Genomic DNA, 24,201 nt, shown 5'->3' with positions numbered 1-24,201 from the left:
CCTCTGCCCTCCTTCATACATATCAACCTCTCTACCTCCCTATAGATTTTCATGGCAGCCCCCCCCTCCCACCCTATAGATTTGTATGACAGTCCCCCTCTCCCTCCCTATACATATGCATGACAGTCCCCCCTCTCCCTCCCTATAGATATGCAGGGTAGTCCCCCCTCCCTATAGATATGCAGGGTAGTTACCCCCCCTCTCTATAGATATGCAGTGTAGTTCCCCCCCTCCCTATAGATATGCAGGGTAGTTCCCCCCCTCCCTATAGATATGCAGGGTAGTTTCCCCCCCCTTCCTATAGATATGCAGGGCAGTTCCCCCTCCCTATAGATATGCAAGGTAGTTTCCCCCCCCCTTCCTATAGATATGCAGGGCAGTTCCCCCTCCCTATAGATATGCAGGGCAGTTCTCCCCCTCCCTATAGATATGCAGGGCAGTTCCCCCCCTCCTTATAGATATGCAGGGCAGTTCCCCCCCTCCCTATAGATATGCAGGGCAGTTCCCCCCCCCCTCCTTATAGATATGCAGGGCAGTTCCCCCCCCCCTCCCTATAGATATGAAGGGCAGTCCCCCCCCCCTCCCTATAGATATGAAGGGCAGTTTCCCCCCCCCTCCCTATAGATATGAAGGGCAGTTCCCCCCCCCCCTCCCTATAGATATGCAGGGCAGTTCCCCCCCCTCCCTATAGATATGCAGGGCAGTTCCCCCCCCTCCCTATAGATATGCAGGGCAGTTCCCCCCCCCTCCCTATAGATATGCAGGGCAGTTCCCCCCCTCCCTATAGATATGCAGGGCAGTTCCCCCCCCCCTCCCTATAGATATGCAGGGCAGTTCCCCCCCCCCTCCCTATAGATATGCAGGGCAGTTCCCCCCCCTCCCTATAGATATGCAGGGCAGTTCCCCCCTTCACTTACCTGTAGTTGTGCCAGCGTCGCTCCTCTCCTCAGATCAGCAGATAGGAAGTGAAGACGTCCTGCTTCCTGTCTGCTGCACAGCAACAGGCAGCCTGGCGATTGGCTGTGTGTTGCTAACCACTGACCACCAATGCTTTTGATCGTCGAGCCCTCCACCCCCCCGCGGCGACCCCCCCCCTCCCCCACCCCGAAAAAAAAATGAATGAAGAAAAAAAAAAAAATTAAAAAAAAATAAATAATTTTTTTTTTAAAAAAAAAAAATACCCACAGTGCCGCGCCCCCCGGGACCCAGCGCCCCAGGCTGCAGCCTGGTCAGCCTAGTGGTTGATCAGGCCCTGCCGACCACCCGGCATCCCACACAGACTGCTAATAAAGAAAGACTCTGAGACAAGTATTTGGCAAAAATATATTGATCACAGCTTTATTAAACACTTTCCCATTTGTATTCGGCAGACAAGCATCATGCAAAGCTAATAAAATTTACCAATTTTTTCCAGTTCTATCTATAAAATAGGGCGTATTCTGGCTACCATATGGGCACTGCAATACCATCCTCTGGAGACCAGCCCCTTGGAGTAAATCACCCTCCAATTGCTGAAACATGGCACACCTCACCTTGTCCTGCCTCATGTCTCGCCCCCTCCTTTCCCTGAGTTGCTACTTGCACTGCTCAGGTGTAAAAGGTAGGACGGACTTCACTGTCTGTCCCCCTTACTTCATGCCATCTGTTCGGGCCACCTAGCGACTATCCCCAATACGTATTCAGATTATTGGATGATTTTCAGAACGGTTTGTTCATGTTGTTTTCTGTCTGCAACATGATATGAGCACATACTGACAAAATACTCATAAGGACAAGCTCTAAGGGGCATATTCAATTCTTTAGAATCCCTGTGGCGTTAAAACTATTACCGTTATTACGGTAATAGTGAGCTGGACTTCAGCTCGCGGCTCAGGGAGCTGCGAGCTGAAATCCATCAAGAAAACTACCGTAATAACGGTATTTACGTGCACTATTACCATAATAACGGTAATAGTGGGCGCACCGCAAGATTTTTGGCTATAACGCCAAGAATTGAATATGGCCATAAATGTTCAAGTTCCCTAATGACAATTGCACTCACTATTCCCTTTGCATTATTAGGACAGTCTATTTTGCTGACTAGACAAAAGTATACTAATCTGCAGACCACAAAATTTAGCCTCAAAACAGGAAGGTAACTGAATTTTATTGTGTCATAAATCCAGCACATAGTAACCTTTCACAAACAACCATTTTTTTCCATTTGTATCACTATGCAATGGACTTTCACGGTTTTAACCCTTCCATACACACATAAAGTATGTATAAATCAGTGCTCTCTTTTTATGATGCAAGCTTACAGCACAGGTGTTAGGGGAGGGTGGGGTTAGAAATAGGGTGACTGATGGAATGAATATATTTGAATGCACTTTCGTATAGTAAGTATACCTAGTGGTATTCTCATGATGATGATAATGAAGGGGTGAAGGGGGGGATCATATGTATAGTGGGCGTCCTTTTATTTTACCAATCTATGAAGTGGTTGTAGGACAAAAGTACATAATTTTGTTTCAGAAGCTGAGAGACATTTGTACCGATTAGAACTGTGAGCATTGTATACAAAAAGAAACAAGTAGACAATCCCTTGCGAACCAGTGTGACTTCAAGAATGTATTATTATTGTCTGAGATCTCAGCCTTTGGGATTGTCACAGGTGACTGAGGGGAGCGGGGCTGCCCTCTGCTGCACTAACTGTGTCCTGTCAGCCCATGCTGGTGTTAATCACTGAAGTGGAGCAGAGTGTGGTGGTTGTGGCAGCAGTCATAGACACACCCTACCCTCCTCTCATTGCTGCTCCAGCTGCTGAAGTGTGGACCTTCCTCAGACGGGAACTCTGTGCAGGCACGTAATCTGCAGAGAGGGACACACCAAAACACAACAGCTAAGCTCACACACGCAGCTGCACTCAGACAGAGCCACACAGGGACAATCTCCAAAGTTAGGAAAAAGTTGTCAGGGGAAGCTTCACATATAATCAGCAGAAATTCATCTGCAGCCTTTACAGGACACAGATTACACACTTGCAATGTCACCCTACAACAACACTGATATTCACACAGCCATACACTAGTAACACAAAAACACAAATTAGATACGCTTTCACACAGCCATTCTTAGATTGCAAGCATAAGGACATATACATCTCTTAGACATAGACAGTTGTTTGACAGGACATAACATACAAGGCATGGTTTGACCTACAACAACGGGGGACGTCAATCCAGCCAGGTTAGTTGTTCATTGATGGTCTTAGCTGTGTTCTCAGCTGTTTTAAAAGAATTGCTTCTCTTCCATATGCTCTAGAGCATTATTTTCTGAGTGTGCCTTTTATATATAGTTTTACAGATACCATATTAGACATTCCTCAGTGAAGCTGAACTAATATTAATATATAAGGAAACAGTGACACATCGCTCCAAAATCCAGTTTGCCCTTCTTGCCAGATGATTTTTGAGTTATGCTTTTGAGCTGCAGGTGGAGCGGAGATTAGGGTAAATCTTATTTATTATGACATTGTTCATGGAAAGACTGCAGTCTGTATCTAGGCTAGCTTCTTTTTGTTTAAAAACAATAGACCTTTTCAACATAATACTAATATGTGGTACTTGTCAATAAGATTTTGTATTTGTTTTGATTCAAGGTCAAGTATAAGTATAGTGTTACCATGACCGGTTATTATTTGTGATTAGACTGTTTTACTTTTATTGCTCCAAGTTAAACAAATCAGTTCACATTAAATGCTATTAAGAATTGTTACAACATGTGGATCTAATAACAGTGCATTGTAAGGTGTAATTTGTATGAGTCATTATTTCTGTTTTCATTCCACTGCACATAGTTTTGAATGGATGTGTTAGTATAATTTTATTCTACTCACATTTGTGGTTACTGCAATTTGTGGTACCCTTCAGGAGTGGACAGGTAGCATTAAATTGCCCGGTGATATAACAACTTATTTACTATTAAAACTTAGTTGTGACTGTTATGGCAATTAGAGATGAAGTGGCAGGTTGTAATTACCCATGAAATCAACCAACCAGTGTCGCTATTTAAAAGCGACATTTCCAGAATAAACATGTGATTGTTCACAGTGACAGGGCAGGGTGTTTTGATACAATAGGTAAATTTACTAATCTTCTTCCCCTTTGTGGAATTGCATTATTTGCAATTATTTGGGAGTTCCACCTTTTAGTATCTTTTAATATGTCCCTTCCTTATGCACTCCTACAACTTAAACCAGATGCATTGCTGTATTGTTCTACCTTCTTTCTATGCTTTTCAACTAGGACTTTATATGAGTAAACAGACTTGGCAGCAACACAAAGCTGCTCTCTGGATGTAACAGTTTCCGATGTGAACAGCAGAGTAAAGTTGTATCTTTCCTAGAGCAAAGAGAAACAGCACTGGCTAATGTTATTAATACATGTCTAACAAATACAGAAGGAGAAAGTTACCTTAGATATAAAGTATAAGTAGCCTAACGGAAATGCAAACTGCTAAAAGAATTGTGTAATCAACATTTGCATTAATTACACATACCCTAGAATTTTAAGTAGATCATCAATTATCGTTATCGCTTTCACCACAAAAGTAGATGTTACATTTATTTAAAATTTGTTTCAGAACTTTCATGCAGATATGCAAACTTTCTTTTTTATGTCTGTTCTTGTGATGCAGTTAGAGGACAAATAAACAGCTAAATTAATATTTCCTCTTATGAAGCTTAAATATATGCAAATACGCTATTGGTTCTTACCATGGCCTCACCAAAGTCCATAGGCAGCTAAAAAGCGGCTTATATAGGAAGAAAAAAGTTGAAATTGCAAACCATAGCATGGCAGTTATTACTTTTGTGATGTCACTGGTTATTTATAGATTTGTGAATTTAAATGCATGTCTATTACTAGAACAGTGGTGCTGAAACTTTTTTTTGTAGCTGGGACTCAAGTATCAGTGTGACAACATTCTGGGACCCCAAGAGTTGGCACCCAATAGAATGTATTGTACATCTAATAATCATGAAACCCCAAGAAACAGATTCTAGGATATCACTTGAGAAAGAGAACTGAAATGTCTTGAAATGTTCAAGCTCCAAGATGTTAACAACAGATCCTTTTAGTCCTGTAATTTGCGAGATGGGGCCTTCATGGCTCAGACTTGTTTTTGCAGAACATCACACCGATGCTTGATCGGCTTGAGATCTGAGGAATTTAGAGGCCAAGTGAACACCTTGAACTGTTTGTCATATTCCTCAAACCGTTCCTGATCACTTTTTGCAGTGTGGTAGCTTGCATTATCCTGCTGAAAGAGGCCACTGCCATAAGGGAATATGGTTGCCATGAAGGGGTGTACTTAGTCTGCAGCAATGTTTAGGTAGGTGGTATGTGTTAAATTAAAACCCACATGAATGCCAAGTCCCAAGGTTTCCCAGCAGAACATTGCCCAGTGGATCCTGATGCCAACTCTATCCCAGGTAAACGACGCATGTGCATCTGGCTGTCCACATGATGCAAAAGAAAACGTGATTCATCAGACCGGACACCTTCTTCCATTGCTCCATGGTCCAGTTCTGGTCCTCACGTGCCCATTGTAGGTGCATTTGTCAGTGGACATGGGTCAGCATGGGCACTCTGACTGTCCTGTGGCTACGCAGCCCCATAAAAAGCAAGCAGTGATGCACTGTGTGTTCTCACACCTTTCTGTCATAGCCAGCATAAACTTTTTCAGCAATTTGTGCTACAGTAGCTCTTCTGTGAAATTGGACCAGACGGGCTAGACTTCTCTTCCCATGTGCCTCACTAATCACAGGTCGTCCTTCCTTGTACCACTTTTGGTAGGTACTAACCCCTGCATACTGGGAACACCATACAAGATCTGCTGTTATGGATATGGTCTGACCCAGTCATCTAGCCATCACAATTTGGTCCTCGTCAAAGTCACTCAAACCCTTACACTTGCTCATTTTTCCGGGTTCTAACAGATCAACTTGAAAAACTGACTGTTCACTTGATGCCTAATATATCCCACCCCTTGTCATGTGCCACTGTAACAATATAATCAATGTTATTGCCTTCACTTGTCAGTGGGTTTAACACTGTGGCTGATCGATATATATATATATATATATATATATATATATATATATATATATATATAATTAGAGAAACCTGACAGTAATTGCCTTAAATTAAACTGAAATGTAATGATGAAATTACTTTATTACCAGAATGCAATAACTTTTTTATACATTTCATTACCGGTAGACATTTATCAAGGGAGTATAATCAATAAATACCTATATTATCAATCACTATATTAAAGGAACTAAAGAATCTATTTATACACTGTAATATATGTCTAACTTCTTCCATAAAAGTTACATTGCTGGGCAAATATCTATCACAGTTTCCAGACCACCCATCAAGTTACATGTTCCAGGTCACCCAGCAGGTGCACAGGGAGAGCTCACTGACTGTCAGTTTCCAGAGCAACCGACATGTGCTCAGGTGTATTGCTAACTGTCACATTTTCTAGAGAACAATGGTAATGCATTGTTGTAAATGGTGGGCGGGCGTTTTGTGAAATAACTCCGAAACGATGCATCCAATGACATCGCCAACATTTTTTGCAAATGTACAGACCAAGATCTTTAATTTGGCATAGCTATTGCAGATTTGAAAGTTGGTGTTGACATTTTCTTTGGATAAGTGTCTCTTTTGAATGTAGCACTGTACTGCAGATACTATTCTTTAAGAAGCACCAATAATGATTATCTTTTTAACAGCGCTTATCGCAGCAATTTATAAATAATACCTCACCAAGGCAGCTGGATGATACTGGCCCAGAGTAGTAAGAGTTAACTTATCGCTTTGATGGCTCATTCTCTGGCAGAGCCGGATTTAGACCTCATGGAGCCCTAGGCAAGATATTGGTTCCCCCCCCCCCCCAAAACAATTCCTAGCACTCTATATTTTTTTAGCATAGCATATATAGTTAAGTAGAAGGGTGAGCTATGTGCCGCCGCACATCACGCTGCTCCTCCTTCATCACCATGTGTCCCCTCATCACTGTCACTCTCATCACACTGTGCTCTCCTTTATCATTACACTGCATTACACTGCAGCCCCTCATTACTGTCCCTCTCATCACACTGTGTCCTCCTTTATCATTACACTGCATCACACTGTGGTCCCTCATTACTGTCCCTCTCATCACACTGTACCCTCCTTTATCATTACACTGCATCACACTGTGCTCTCCTTTATCATTACACTGCATTACACTGCAGCCCCTCATTACTGTCCCTCTCATCACACTGTGTCCTCCTTTATCATTACACTGCATCACACTGTGGTCCCTCATTACTGTCCCTCTCATCACACTGTGCTCTCCTTTATCATTACACTGCATTACACTGCAGCCCCTCATTACTGTCCCTCTCATCACACTGTGTCCTCCTTTCTCATTACACTGCAACACACTGCGGCCCCTGATTACTGTCCCTCTCATCACACTGTGTCCTCCTTTATCATTACACTGTGGTCCCTCATTACTGTCCCTCTCATCACACTGTACCCTCCTTTATCATTACACTGCATCACACTGTGTCCTCCTTTATCATTACACTGCAGCACATTGTGGTCCCTCATTACTGTCCCTCTCATCACACTGTGTCCTTCTTTATCATTACACTGCATCACACTGTGGTCCCTCATTACTGTCCCTCTCATCACACTGTGCTCTCCTTTATCATTACACTGCATCTTACTGTGGTCCCTCATTACTGTCCCTCTCATCACACTGTGCTCTCCTTTATCATTATACTGCATCACACTGCGGCCCCTCATTACTGTCCCTTTCATCACACTGTGCTCTCCTTTATCATTACACTGCATCACACTGTGGTCCCTCATTACTGTCCCTCTCATCACACTGTGCCCTCCTTTATCATTACACTGCATCACACTGCGGCCCCTCATTACTATCCCTCTCATCACACTGTGCCCTCCTTTATCATTACACTGCATCACACTGTGGTCCCTCATTACTGTCCCTCTCATCACACTGTGCTCTCCTTTATCATTACACTGCATCACACTGTGGTCCCTCATTACTGTCCCTCTCATCACACTGTACCCTCCTTTATCATTACACTGCAACACACTGCGGCCCCTGATTACTGTCCCTCTCATCACACTGTGTCCTCCTTTATCATTACACTGCATCACACTGTGGTCCCTCATTACTGTCCCTCTCATCACACTGTACCCTCCTTTATCATTACACTGCATCACACTGTGTCCTCCTTTATCATTACACTGCAGCACACTGTGGTCCCTCATTACTGTCCCTCTCATCACACTGTGCTCTCCTTTATCATTACACTGCATCACACTGCGGCCCCTCATTACTGTCCCTCTCATCACACTGTGCCCTCCTTTATCATTACACTGCATCACACTGTGTCCTCCTTTATCATTACACTGCATCACACTGTGGTCCCTCATTACTGTCCCTCTCATCACACTGTGCTCTCCTTTATCATTACACTGCATCGCACTGTGGTCCCTCATTACTGTCCCTCTCATCACACTGTACCCTCCTTTATCATTACAATGCATCACACTGCGGCCCCTCATTACTGTCCCTCTAATCACACTGCGCCCTCCTTTATCATTACACTGCATCACACTGTGGCCCCTCATTACTATCCCTCTCATCACACTGTGCTCTCCTTTATCATTACACTGCATCACACTGTGGCCTTTCATTACTGTCCCTCTCATCACACTGTGCTCTCCTTTATCATTACACTGCATCACACTGTGGCCTTTCATTACTGTCCCTCTCATCACACTGTGCTCTCCTTTATCATTACACTGCATCACACTGTGGCCCCTCAATACGGTCCCTTTCATTACTGTGCTGTCCTTTATCATTACACTGCATCACACTGCGGCCCCTCATTACTGTCCCTCTCATCACACTGTGCCCTCCTTTATCATTACACTGCATCATACTGTGGCCCCTCATTACTGTCCCTCTCATCACACTGTGCCCTCCTTTATCATTAGAAGAATAATGACCATGGACCCCATATTTTGTCAATGGATCTAGTAGAATTTTGAATGATACTGGTCCTATACTCCATGCGATGAATATTAAGCTCAGTGGTCAAAGGGAAAATTTAGAAGTGGCCGTATGAAAAATGTAATGGGAATGTAAACAAATGAATGGAATTGTATTATGTTACAATGAAGGCAGTATGAGAAGTAGCGGTACACCAATGAACAAGTGCAGGGAGGGGGGCAGCTATTTATGCCATTATGCAGCGGAGGAGGGGCATGATGGTGCACTTACCCCGCAGAAGATTGCAGAGGATCTGAGAGGGTGGCCTACTCTTCCAAGAGTACGGGAAGGCTCCCTGATATTCGGGGGGACTTTAAAATAACATTCATATAATATCAATTTAACAACTGTTGACATAAAATTAATCTAGCTAGGCATTCAAATATAGAATTACTAAACTGTAATCACAGGTACATATGAAAACATTTTATGTGTTTTTGTAAAAGGATGTAAAACCAGTATTTACATCCTAAACAAAGACTGTTTCTTTTTGTTTAGTAGATCCATAGAAAGTTATTTCTAAAACCAGTTTCAGATTCCTCCACTATTTCAGAATCCCCCCCAAAAAAGTGTATTTTACACACATGTATTAATTTGAAGCATTTCCTTGTTCTTTGGTCACAAATCTTTCTTCATCGCCATGAGTCACACAAGGCTTATGTGGTCACCACCCAACATACTATTCTCATATGTCTACATGATGCATGGTTTTGTAATTCATTCATTTGTAGTCTTTTAAAGGAAACCAGAAACCTGTCTCTTTTTTTCTGTTTGAAACAGAACTGTGTTGTTTCCATGGAAATGAAAAGTTAATAGGTCTTCAGTGCGATTCACTGAAGATACGCTTTAATTCATGCCGGCAAATCTCCTCTAAAGTTAGTGTATTATTTTTTCTTATAATTGTTGCCAACTGTCACTACTTTCCTCTTGTAGTCTGGTTTTGAGTCTTTGTCCAAGAGGCTGGCTTTCATTTTCTAAAATATACAAGAAAGAGGATATAATCTGTTACAGTTGTGTTGTGTAAGTAACCAGTGTACGACTTTTCTTAAATGCCCCTAGTGGCGGTCATTCACAAAGCGCACACATTGTGCCCCATTGTGTAAAACCAACTTTGGACCCACCATGCACTGTGTTTTCTACCGAGGGGCGTAATGTCTTGGTTCAAGATGGTGGCATTTGCAAAGGAATATAAGTTTGCTCAGGCTGAAGCAAGGAGTTCTGGGGTTCTTTGCAAACTATGGAGAAGACACACTGATGGGCCTAGATTTGTTGACACACTCCAAGCAGTATGAAAAAAAGCTTCACACATACAAAATTACCACATTTTTTCGATTAATTTAGGCCATAAGCAGCATTTGGAAGAAGAAGAATTTAACATGGTATGAAGCAGTCATTGGGAGGGGCTGGCTTGCAAATTTTAGCCCGGGGGCGAGACTCAATTCTGGGGCCTGATTAATTAAGGATCTTAACTTGAGAAACTTCTTATTTCAGTCTCCTGGACAAAACCATGTTACAATGCAAGGGGTGCAAATTAGGATTTTGTTTTGCACATAAATTAAATACTGACTGTTTTTTCATGTAGCACACAAATATCAACTTTAAATTTCAGTGTACATATAAGCTATCAAGTATTTGTGTGCTACATGAAAAAACAGTCAGTATTTAACTTATGTGCAAAACAAAATCCTAATTTGCACCCCTTGCATTGTACCATGGTTTTGTCCAGGAGACTGAAATAAGAAGTTTCTCAAGTTAAGATCCTTAATGAATCAGGCCCCTGGGCTGGGAGCAAGGGATTAAGGGAATGGAGGCCCCTGGGATAAGGGGCCCTCCATTCCCCGCGAGGCCCCCAATGTGAGCCGTCCGCCGCCCCCCGCGAGGACTCCCCCAAGCGCTGTAAGCGCCTTACTGAGGAGATCTCGCGAGAGTTCATGAACTCTCGCGAGATATCCTCAGTAAGCAGACTACAGCACGCCGGGACGGAGGACTGCACTGACAGTACTCGGCAGCATTGATCGGGCCGGGGGCGCCCCCGCCCCCGACCGATCAATAATGCTGCTGAGGAGTTTGAAGGGCCCCCTGGATGCCCGAGGCCCCTGGGCTATAGCCCAGTTAGACCTCAGGTTAATCCGGCCCTGGCTGGGAGGCATATGTCCTCCTGCTCTCCAGCCCAGCCAACCCCTGTTCTTCATCATAGGAGCTCACTAGTCTTGATGTACCCCTATTCCATCAACACCCACTAGACCACCATCTCCTTGGCTTGGCCATTTTTTTGACAACCCTATGAAAGTCTTTTTTAGCATCTAGAGACACCACCAGAGCAAGGGTAGACTATTTGTTAGCAGTCAGGGGCTGGCTCGTAGCTTACAAGGGGACCGGCCTGGAGGGCAAAAGAGCCCTGCCCCTCCAGCCCAGCCAGCCCCTGGCCTTTCGGACATCAGTGACATCCTATGCTAACACATGCTCTAACACTAGGGGGGCTTTGGGAGAGTTAATCTAAATCATGCAGAACCCATAGTGGACAATTTACTAATGAGCAATTTTTTCGGCTGATTTTCAATCCACCGCACATTGACTGCTGTTTTTACCTCCAAATCACATTCTACTATACAGCAGTTTGGTGAAATGGTGTAGACAGTATGAATTAATAAATATTTCCTCTGTTATACATTACTATTGTCCCCTCATGATTTGTTGCTTATCATTTATCGTTTTCATTCTTCACAAACATACACACTTGTTTAATTTTGTAAATAGAAAGAGTGATACTTTGTACATGAGAATTATATATGTAAGCTAGCAACTTCATTTCTGTAAGTGACATAAGTGATGTTGATAAGGACAGGGCATATTACAAAAATACCCACAAAAATGTATATTTATCTACAGTGGTCGAAGTGAAAATTTACAAGTGGCAGTATGGAAATTATTGTAGTGGTGGTATGAACAATGTAAATGGAAAGAAAGTGAATGGAATTTTATAGTTTTACAATGAAGACAGTAAGAGAAGTGGCAATATGCCAAACCACCGTGTACATACCCACTTCCACCATTGCATGTATATATATATATCAGAGTTCATGTCTGAAACAATATTATAGAGGAACACAGTTTAGATTTATTTTAAGCCCTGAATTGTTACAAGGCTATCTTTCCACAATCTTAAACGCTCATTTACACCTTTCTGCTTTTCTTGCACTTCTCACACACATTTATATCTGCATGAAAACAGGTCAAATTAGTCACTGTTGCCATTCCGGCCATTGTATTCTAAAATTGTAACCCCACGTTCAATATTTTAAGACCGCAGCTGCTGCGGATTTACCACTAGGCAACCTAGGCAATTGCCTAGGGCCCAGCGGGCCCTCCCAGGGCCGGCGGTGAGACCACCCTTTAAAAATGGGCCGCTACTTATGGGCCAGTGCTATATGCTTGCCCCTCCCGGGCTAAAGTCTGCCAGCCAGCCCCTATATGTTATGCTAAAAAACTATAGTGCTATGAATTTTTTCAGGGAGGGGGCCCCAAACCAGTATCTTGCCTAGGGCCCCATGAGGTCTAAATCCTGCTCTGCCGCAGCACGACTTCTTACTCATGCATTACCATGTGCTACCAGTACAATAGATTGTATTGAACAGCATAGGTAAAAAAATGCATAAAAAACTGTTCTCATGTGTTTTTATCCATTTTGCCATCACAGAATATACTATGTGTAGTTATATGTGAACAGGAGAGCAGAATAGTTTAGCAATTTTTAGTATGCAAATCTTAGTAAAAAATTTAAAAACAGATATATATATATGTGAATTATTTACAATTACGTATGGGGTTTATTTATGTATAGTTTATACTGGCATGGGCCTCTATAAGATGCCACCCAGACCAGCTGTGCACCCCTGAAGTAATTGGATGCCGAAATGTGTAGGTTATGGCCAGAACAGCACATGTGCCGTCAGTGCCGGATTAAGAAAATGGAGGCCCCTGTGCTAAGGGGACCCCCATTCCCCCGTGAGGGCCCCCCCCCCCCCCCCGTGATCCAAGCTGCCCGCCCCCCCCCCCCCCCGGCACTTACCTCCTTATCTCCTCAGTAAGGAGACTACAGCGCGCCGGGGAAGGACCGCAATGATAGTGCTCAGCAGCACTGATCGTGCCGGGGCGCCCCCGCCCCGACCGATCAATACTGCTGCTGAGCACTTTCAAGGGCCCCCTGGATACCATAGGCCCCTGGGCTGTAGCCCAGTTAGCCCTATGGTTAATCCGGCCCTGTGTGCCGTGGCCCAAGCTGAGAGAGAAGCTTGGTGATATCCAGGAAGTGTGCTACAACCGGGAGACGTCACAAGGTTACCGGTAACATCCTGGAATATATAAGCCATTGTAGAATGATAATATGCTGTTTTTTAATGTCTTCATGTATGTGTTAATAATCTTTCATTAAGATTTGCATATTAAAAATGACTACACTATTATGTGCCCCATTTTCTACCTTCTTCTCTATGTTTCAGGTTTGCTCCTACTGAGGATGGGTCAGTAAAAGAGAGCAACGTACTAATGGCAAAATTACATTATTTTATTTTACTTGTATTGATGTGAAAAGCCTTGCACACATTTTTATTATTTGAAAAAGGTTGTGATATACACATACTCTAATACTTTGTAAGGCTGTCACCCATGCAATAATGTCCACATAGATGTGAACAGGGAAGAGCAGACCATAGATATACCATAAAAATAAAAATCTAAAAATTTACAGTATTTACCAAATATCAAGGATCTAGTCTCAGAGAAGGAGTTCAGATGCCATAGTGGAAGGAATCAGAAGCAAGCCAAGGCCAGTGCAGGTATAGACATGGAATGTAGTTAAATAAGCCAGTCATTCAGTGTACGAATAATCAAGTAGTAACCTAGTCAAGTACAAGCCAGTTTGGAGGCAAGATCGCAGGTACAAACCACATTAATCAGGCAAGGGAAACAGGACGCTGCTGTGTTTAAATAGCACAGTGTTTCTTTCTGACTGGCGACTGGGACATGTTAAGCTCCAATGCTCCATTAGTAACTAAAAATCATTGGAAATGATCTTTCAAGAACGGCACTTTAAAGAATAATTGTCTCAGCGGCCCAGCAATACAGTGTCCAGATCTTGAGGAACAGATACAGTACTGACACAAAGAGCTTCTAATAGTCTTTATCAAGTTGTGTGATGTTTCTGCTCATTACATTTGTGGATATCTAGAATGTATGGTTTGATACGTGCCCTTTTTACATTTGTGGATTTAATGGTGGAATGTAGAACAACTGTTACCTTTAGTTTTCTAGTATAATATGAGAGGGCACTTTGCTGGACCCCCAGTGTCGGACTGGGGCATGAAGGGCCCACCGGGGGACTGCAACACTAGGGGCCCACCAGAGGGGGTGTGGTCAGTCATCATAGAGGCGGGACCAGACACTAGAGGGGGAGTGAACTAAAAGGTTGCGTACCGCACTGGGTGAAACCCACATTAGACAGTGAAAGTATTGTACAGTCTAGAGTGACTGATTTTTACGATGAATATATAGTATTTCACTGTAGAAGGTGCACCCTTGCATAAGGAACAATATAACAGCAATTAGAGGAGAGACAAATATGCATAGTGGGACACTCAAAAGGGTTAATATTATAGTAAATTTCTCTGTGTATATAGAATAGGTTTGTAACTTTATTAGTACTTATTAAAACACATAAAAATGTGTATAAATACAATCTTTATTAGGACTCCACATCATTAGCAAAATAGTTAGAAAATGCAAAAGGATGAAAAAAACAGTAAGTGACAGTTAAAAAGCAGTTTATCTGCTAAACTGTGTTGCTGTTATTATGAGAATAGTGGAGGGTGAAAAATTACCATTATTTTAACTCCTCAAATAATCTGTCTCTGTCCTATCAGTGGGAAATCTACTCCCTTAGGGGAGAAAAAATATATATTATTCCAGTAGTGGTGTGTAATCCCTTTGTTGGTTGAGATTCAACACAGAAAACTCTGTACAAAGTATGTAACTTTTGGAATATCCTTAGGGCTTTCTGTTATTATGCTAAATACTGCCCTGTTAGGCGATAAAACAAGACCCTAATTCTATCATACAAATGATAAGTGCACAATTGTTCACAAACTAGCAATTCGTAAGGTGCTTTGTTGTAGCACTGTAGTTAATGAGCTAAAAAAAGGGGGTCATATTTCACTGTGTATGTCTTGCTGTATGAGATCAAAGTATTTATCTTAGTAAAGACCTCACTTAGCATACGCAAGTGTTAGCAAACATAGTGCATTTCAATTGCTGAATTATAATGAGACAGAAATCTCCCTTGTCTGCAGTAGTGTTAATTGGATTAGTCAGACTGTTTACAAAATACCAGACTATCTCTGTCCAGGGGCGAACGGAGGATTGTCGGGGGGGGTTTCCCCACCGACCCCAAAAAAAAACCACCCCCCGCGAGAGCTGCAGCTCCGTTTCTTCAGCGCTGTCCTATACAGCAGCCGCGGCGCTGTCTAAGAAGCGTCCGCGGCGGTGCTGTATACACTACAGCACCGCTGCGGACGCTTCTTTGACATCGCCGCGGCTGCTGTATAGGACAGTGCAGCTATAGCGGCCACTTAGCGCAGGGGGGGGTTTCCTGGACACTCAGAAACCCCCCCTGCGTGCGCCACTGCTATCATTCACTGAAAGTGCACGGAAAGTGTTTCATTGTAGCCATAGCCTTACTCTGCTTGTAAGTAATCATTACTAGTAATCATTACTAGTGTCAAGCTGCATATGGTATAAGAATGTGCCTTAAATAGCAAACTCTGCCTCACGTGTGTAAGAATAAACAGCCACTCGTTTTAATTGCTATATTATAATGAGACAGAGATCTCTTCTATCAGCTGACAGTGTTATAGTGTCCCTGCATTGTTAAGCGATCAGTATTTTGCAGCGGCAGCAGTATTAGTATGACACGTTGGATGATTATTGTGAGAAAAAGCAAAACACAGGAGATGGTCAAAACACAGGGGGAGTGGTCAGTCCACGACAGTCCTGTCAATTAGGTGCTCCCTACAAGCTCCGCCCCAACACCGGAGGGGGCGGGGCTTAATTGCGGCCGGGCCTACCAGTGTATAGCCCGGCAGGCCAGTCCAAGGCTGTGGACCCTCACACTTCACTGATGTGTAAATTAGGTGATGTCTAGAAGTCAGCTGATGAGGGTATATCTCTAACTTGTACCAGCATTGACTAGCAATATCTGGTCTTGTTTTCCACAATGCGCATGCAATTTGAACTGGGTTTCCCAGAATCATCACTGTATACGTTTTGTTAATGTAACTTTAAGTAGATGGTAACAATATCTGAATGATGCTGTAAAGAGTATGTTTGTTCCCAAAGCATTTTATAGGCAGTGAATGCAGGTCTGAATTTGTATTGAAGCCTATAGGCACCCAACCTCTGGCGCCCTAAGCCCCACCCCATCCACCAGCCATACCGCTTTCACAGAGAAGAATCTCTAGCATCCCCTACCTGTCACAGTACAGAACACAGTCCAATACATTTATAACATCCTTGTTTAAAAAAAAATAGAACACAATTAAATGTAATTTGAAATTGTCTCAAATTGAGACGTAGTAACAGAAAATCATAAGACATGTCTTGAATGAAGTGCAGGCACACTCACAACCAGCTTCAAGGACTTGAAGCATCTCTTCCATGACAGGCTCCAACTGCCATGACCAGAATAGTTGTTTTTTTGTTTTAAAACTGTGACATTTATGTGTGCAGAGCAAATGTCTCAGTTATGATCTTGCACACATATGGCATCGGCATTTCAAACGTTCTTCCAGATGGTGGGTCAGGAGTTAAATATTAACTAAGAGGGTTGGTGACTATAGTGCAAAAGAAAAAAATTCCTACATAAATACATTTACTCCACTTTTAAAAATGTACCTAAGTAGTGAGTATATCTCCTCCCCAGATAAACGCAATTGATTTTTCTCATTCTCTCAGTTCAATTTTCTAGTAGGAAAAAACAAGTGTGTCATAGGTGTGTTTGACAGCCTGTATACTGTAAATACTGTATATTTGTGTGTGGGGGCCTAGCAAGCCATTCTCAGACTCTCCTGCAGAGCAGGGTCCTCTTCTGGGCATGTGCAGTCCAGCACATGTGTGGACATATCTGCTACTCAGTCTCAGACTCTGCTCTGTTTTTTGAAGAACAGAACTGGAGTCCAGGGTGGAACACAAGGCTTGGAAGCGGGGCATACCTTGCATTGTAACATGATTTGTCCCGGAGAACATTTACCCCTTTTTTTGCCTTACTTTTCTTAATGACTCAGGCCCTATAAGTACAAGTCTACAATGCCTTTTGAAGTAGTTGTATCATTGTATTCTCTATTTTTGAATCATCTTCTACATATAGAACCATGTATCAAATTAACTATAATACCTTTAGCAACTACAATCTCTCTTACAGAAACAAGTACCAATGTTATCACCAGTATTCCTATTCTTCTCCATTTCTTTTTTTTTTCTTCAAAGACACTTTGCGAGTTACATACAGAAATTTAATGTCTGGCTATTAAGGCAGAACATACCCTCAAGACTGATCTGATAGTTATCCTGCAAGTTGGCTAATTGTAACATGCAGTTAACCACACATTAGTGTTGTGTTTTGGGACATTTCAGAGAGCAGTAAACTTTAGAGACTAAAAAGTATTCTCATTTGGGTGGGGTCATTTAAAAATATATATTTAAAAAATGTTGTTAGTTCAGAAAATACATGAAAAAAAAAAAAAGTATTTTGACCTCCACACTTTACCAAGGTCTCCCCTGAGGCTACTGTGGAATGTTGGATGTCAGAGAAATGGTGTAAGAGGGGAGAAAGCTGACTGAAGGATTGTACTTTCTGACATTATTACCATATGTCTGACTAAGTTAAAAGGGCACGCTTGCTTAAGAAAGCAGCGGCGCACGGAGGATTGTCGGGGTGGGGGGGGTTCCCCCCGCCGCCCCCCCCAAAAAAAAAAAAAAAAACAGAGAGAGAGCTGCTGCGCATGCGCAGCAGCTCCGTTTCGCCAGCGCTGTCCTATACAGCAGCCGCGGCGCTGTCTAAGAAGCGTCTGCGGTGGTGCTGTAAACAATACAGCACCGCCGCGGACGCTTCTCTGACAGCGCCGCGGCTGCTGTATAGGACAGTGGCCACTTAGCGCAGGGGGGGGGGTTCCTAGAGACTCAGAAACCCCCCCTGCGTGCGCCACTGGAAAGGTTACAGAAAGTGGCAGAGGTAAAAACTTATGTGAGAAAAATAGGCAATTTCTGCTACAACTATTATGGAAAAGGGAATGACCATCCAATTATGTTTTGCAATTATAATATTTAGTTATACTTCATAGAAATCACCGTATCTTGGGGTTGCTTTGAAAATGTGTTGGAAATGCTCAATGCTTAGTATAAAAAGTCATGTGAAGAGGGAATACTGCAGCCTAGTACGCTTAGTAGGTTTTTCAAAATTAGACTGAAGGGGTAAGTCTAAAAAATACAGATTAAAATTTAGAACAGGATTTTCAAATCCAAAGCATTTATAAATATAAAGTATCATTGTAACCTACCAAAGCCCTTCTCAGTACTGGGGAAGACTGAGTGTTCGGTGGGTACAGAAATTTGATTGGTTTCCTGGAGTTGTCTTCAGTGTATGTTTCAGGGAGGAAACCGCACTGAACCGTATGTTTCGAAAAGGCAGGGATCTCACTAAGAGGCTCCAACAATATAGATGTCACATTTCTGGTATCACAGATGGAAGTCCCATAGCCAGGTAGTTCTGAGGTAAACAGGATTTATTTTAATATACAAATCTAAAGTATCTTAACAAGCAAAGTCAATAATCCCAAGGCAGAGAAATGTCAGGTGCAAAAGATTGCAATCGAAATCACAGGAGGAGCAAAGTTCTGTGAAAGCATCTACTTCAGATTCCATCACAATGCGCAAACAAAGGCTTCAAACAGGAAGTGTCTTTTATAGGCCCATCTTGGATAAGGGATATTCTAAAGGCAATTTCAAAACAGAGATCCAAGATGGAATCTTCGTGAAACAGGTCCTGGTCATCTTGGATGAGAGCTATTCTATGGGCAAGGTCATAACAGAAGAAAATATTGTTATAAGTCAGGGTCTGGTATGTGTAGGAGTCTCATCACCAATGAGAAATGGGAAACCAGATGCAGTTACAGAACATGTCTAAAATATAGTAGTTTACATTTAACATATAGCTTTAACAATCCATGTGTTGCCATAACTTTCAATATTTGCCATGTTTATGCTTAAACCAAAGTAATAGGGAAGCACATTATGGTTCTTTTCCACTCTTACTACTGCTTTATTTGGAGAGCTTTAATATCCTGTATTTAAAGAGGAACTATCACATTTATTTGATTTACTTCCTCACCTTTAACTATTGGTGAGGATCCTCAAATCTAGTCTTCCAAGTAGACAACTAAAGAATTATGATATAGTTGGTGATCATCTTGCAAGATTTTTATTCTTAAATTAATATTGCTTTGCAAAGCCCCAACATATCCTGCAGGACAGTATAAAATAAACACTAGATTGAGGGCATTATAATAATTGTGTTATTTTAACATTTATACAACATGGAGACACAATAGGAAGGATAACCCAACTCAGAATATCTAACATATATTCAACATGTTAGGTGTGTGCTAGTATCAGCCAGTCGGAGGCTTTAATTGGCATTACCTGTGCACCAGTGTGAACCAACCTAGAGCCATGGATTCGAAACTGTGATAAAAACTTCTGGATACATACTAGTCTGATTTACAGTATCGTTCTGGTAGTTAGGAAGAGAGGTTGGAAATAAAAAGTAAAGAGAGGCTGGAAATCAAATGTCAAAATAATGATACTTTCTTTTTATTGTTTCCCATATGATAGTCAAGAAAGGGATGACAACGGGCTCATTCTTGTCTTCTAGGCTGAGGGCTGACACTGAAATATTTGACTATTTAGTAGATGTTATTGGCTCATCTAAATAGTCCTATAGCAGAGTTCGCTACAAGGCTTCAGGAGAAGACATAGGCTACCTACCCCTGCATTCCTTTACAGAACAACATGTAATAAAACATGTAGTTGGTTATATAGTAATGGGGTCACTTCTGCTTGTACCCCAGACCTAATGTTACCATCCATCTCATGACATCTCCCATGAATGGCATATTTGTTGAGGGGGTGAAGAATGAAATACTTTTTTCAATATAGATTTTGGTTTTTTTTCTATTAGAAAATTTACTGCTTTCTGCATAAACTGTTGTATATTGTAATATGTAGAATACATTACAATGGGTTTTATCTGGGTTTCAACCAGCCACTTCTGAGTATGTTTACTTCTTGGGAGCTTTCAAAAATGTGCTCCAACTTGTGCGAGCTATGGCCCAAGTATAGAAAGCTATCTGCTTCCTTGTGCCATGTTTTGGAAATGTCAGCCAGAACGACATATGTTTACAGTTGTTTTTTATTTTGTTACACGTATTTACAAACGTTTCTGAACTGTGAGTTTTTGGTTGCAATAGTGCTTTATGGGCACTTTTTATGCTGTTCTGCATGATGGTAAGTGAAACATGCAGGATTCATTGTGCATAGACCATACATTGTCACATATAGTTAGGGCACCTATATGTTTTTTGTATTATTATTCAGTATTTCCTTAACAATGTTTTTAAAACATTGGGGGTATTTATGATGCAATATTACCCACCTTGTTAAGCACCACGGTCATCCGGATTTTCTGCTCTGTGCATATTTAGGTACATGTCTGAACAGAGTAGACATTTCAGCATGTCTCCTCTCTCTCTGATCAGACTTTTTTGCTCACTCATTGTGCTTGTTTAATTTGCTACCCCTATGTCTTGAATGTGACGGTAAAAACAGTCCAGCCAGGCACTGCCTACTCTCCTGTTAGACACCCCCCAAATTACATGAAACATGCCTTATATTCTTTAAGTGTATGGCTTGCTTGTTCCACCCTTATTCAGCTATTATTGTACTCAGGAAATAAACGTTCATCAGTGCATCATTTAATTCAAGTGTTCTACATAGATTTGTATGTATAGATTTTGTAATTTTAAAAACATTGGTTTAATTACAAAGAACAGTATGTCTGCTTTTTTGAAAAAAAAGACACATTCTACATAGTATGCTGAGCAAGGCGTAATTATCCAACAGGCTGACTAGGCTGCAGCCAAGGGCACAAGGTTTTTGGGAGCGCACATTTGTGACAGGGATAGGCATGAACTGAAATTTAGTTTAAAATATAAGAGAATAGTTCTCCGGCAAAGTAAAAAGAAAACATGAAAGTAAATGAAGTAAGGTGTCAATCTCAATGTATTTCCATGGCATTTACTTGAACACACTTTTATTGTACTTTGCTTACGCTTAAACTATACTTTGATTAAGCTAGTAGTCTAATAAATACATTTTGTAATAGAAACATTTGCAATAGTTTTATAAATTATTATTTTATTGAAGGGGTGGGTGATGTTACCCTTCCAGTCACAAAACTATTAGTTTGTCTAATGAGCTAACAGGCCTCCAAAGCCATTCAAGTAACCTGGGCACTTTATGGGCATTTTATTGCACAACATTTAGTGACACTGTAATTCAGAAAAAGTGCATACACCCCCACTATCGTATTTCCCATGTGAAGGTACATCCTTTCATGGATGGTGTATTATTTGAGTGTGTGCCTTATTGATGCAAGTCTTAGGTTTCTAAATTGAATTTTGCTAATCTGTACAACCTATTTTTTGAGATTTCTCATATAACTAAGTAAATTTGGCTTATAGTATTTATTTCCAATTATAACATTTCCTCAAAGTGAAAGTAACTCTTTTAAAATAATAAACGGTATTGTTTGATGACAGATGTTGTCTTTGCTGCCATTTGTATGGAGTGGTTTAATAATAAGGTTTACTCTGTCTACTATCATTATGTTTAATATTAGTAATTAAATGTTTCTGAGAAAAGTAGTATAACGTACTTGTTCATTACTTTCTTTTATCAAGTAAACCAGTGCATGCCAGAGGCAATCTCAGATTTGGATCCAATGCAGTATTTCCTGTTAGCACTCAATACATTATGTGAACCTGAACTGGAGAGATTATCTCTGTAAAGAAATATTCTTTTGTCAAGCACCTGATATTAAAGCCCATTGTTCTGAGTCTACAATGTGTGTATTGATACTAAAGGAACAGTAGCTAGTGATGACCCTGCTCATGGGAACCTTCCAAAAGCATTTTTCTGGCTGCTCTGATTAAGCTTATCTCTTTTACTTTAGTTTTCACTTCTGTAGATGTTATTACTGTGTGCTGAATACACAAGTTTTACAGGAGACATAAGATATAATAGGTCAGTAAAGGAGATTGAGATACATATGAACATGCACAGAAGGTATTCCTAGCATGTGCGTGTTAAACATGACGGTAAATACATGAACAAGAGCTTCTGTTTGTTATAGGGTTTACAGCACATTTAGAAAGTGTTTACGTGTGAATCACCCTGCAATGATATAATAGGGGTTTGTAGCCTATTGTCTTTATACGTTTGTTATAAATCTGACCTTCATTGTACGTTGTTGAATGTCTAAAATAAGTATTAATGTGAGAAACCAAACCATAACTTGGATGTCAATTTGCCTTTTTTACTAGTGATTTTGATTGGCCCCTGTGAATTGTTTCTCCAGGGGTGAAATAAATGAAAACTAATGTACAACGTCTATTTTGTATTTTTCAGGATGTTGCTCCATGGCTTTCTGCGTGCAATAATTGCTAATACAAAGCATCGCCCTGTGAAATTAAAGACAACTAAGCCAATATGTATATTAATGTGTATTTTGGTTATCCCAGAAATAGGTAAGAAATGCAAAGCTCATCTGTTAAAGAAATAATGTTTATGTCATTTAACAACCCACATCTCCCTCTGCATTGGCCTGAAGAGTAATGTAAATGTAATACAATTATTCCCAGACAGTTGGGGGCCTGGTTTGCATATAATGAATATTATCAACATCCATACAGTGGCTACAAAAAGTTTCAACCACCTGTATTTCTCAGATTTATTTTATTAGATTATGCAAATAAAATAGTATTATTTGGGAATTCGTACCATTGTTCAAACACAATACTCTACCAACATCAATTATATCTACCAATATTTTATTAACATCAAATAAAATAATATAAAAAAGCTTTTTATTTAATTAATAAAATGAATAGGTGAATACTTTTTATAGCCACGGTCATTTCAATAGAAAATGTAGACCCTGATTACATGAAAGTGATGTAATTGGAGGAAGTTTGTGAGGCAGTTAACTAGTACAAAGTTATGTTCAGTGTACCAGATATCGTATATATTAATGTATAATCTGATTGGTTGCTATAGGCATCATCTCCACTTTTCAAAACCACCAGAAACTCGCAGCTTGATAAATTTACCCCCATGTGTTAGAGCCAGCAAAGAAGCGTATGAAAGTGTATAATGTCTTGTTTTATGGAATGAATGACTACAATGCAGATCAGAGAATTATAAATTAGCTTAATTGTGGGATATTTCTTGCTTTGAGGTAGGTATTTCCCCTTCCATTTCTGTGTTAGTCATGCATCATGTTGGTTGTTTGTTATTTTGGGGCATAATATTTTCTCACATAAATAAAAGTTCAGTGTCTTTAAAATACAAAAGTCAATTTTTCTGTATACACCCAATTAAAGAATGCAATATGCTGGGTTTTGAAGGGGAGTTTAGAAGTGTTTAGGTGCGGTGCTACACTTTACCAGCATATTCTTGAACTTTGGCCAGTTTCTCAGTTAGTCTTTTAACCAGCAGAACAAAGCTTTACTCCGGACAACTTCAGAACAAACTCAGGCAGGACTTACTGTTCATTTCATTAATGTAAGCAGGAGGAAATCTGGGCTTTGTAATGTGTCTTTAGTTGTAACCTGTCATTTACCTCTATATATATATATATATATATATATATATATATATATATATATATATATACACACGCATATTTGT

The 24,201-nt window shown here is 41.0% G+C and overlaps 1 protein-coding gene across 5 annotated transcripts in view; it reads left to right on the top strand.

Annotated features, from left to right (window-relative positions):
- Positions 1-2,762: 2,762 nt before the first annotated feature.
- ADGRG2 (adhesion G protein-coupled receptor G2) overlaps positions 2,763-24,201 on the top strand; it is a 154,791-nt gene continuing 133,352 nt past the window's right edge. For 4 of the 5 annotated variants that reach the window (XM_075196534.1, XM_075196535.1, XM_075196532.1 and 1 more), the window contains exons 1-2: positions 2,763-3,228; positions 22,921-23,039. In XM_075196534.1, the coding sequence (XP_075052635.1) occupies positions 22,922-23,039 (118 nt within the window). In that variant the 5' untranslated portion in view covers positions 2,763-3,228; position 22,921. The remainder of the gene's footprint in view (positions 3,229-22,920; positions 23,040-24,201) is intronic. The other variant, XM_075196536.1, reaches the window with a different exon arrangement.

Source organism: Mixophyes fleayi, chromosome 2, assembly GCF_038048845.1.
Source record: "Mixophyes fleayi isolate aMixFle1 chromosome 2, aMixFle1.hap1, whole genome shotgun sequence".
Lineage (NCBI taxonomy): Eukaryota > Metazoa > Chordata > Amphibia > Anura > Limnodynastidae > Mixophyes > Mixophyes fleayi.
This window is presented reverse-complemented; position numbering and strand designations above follow the sequence as displayed.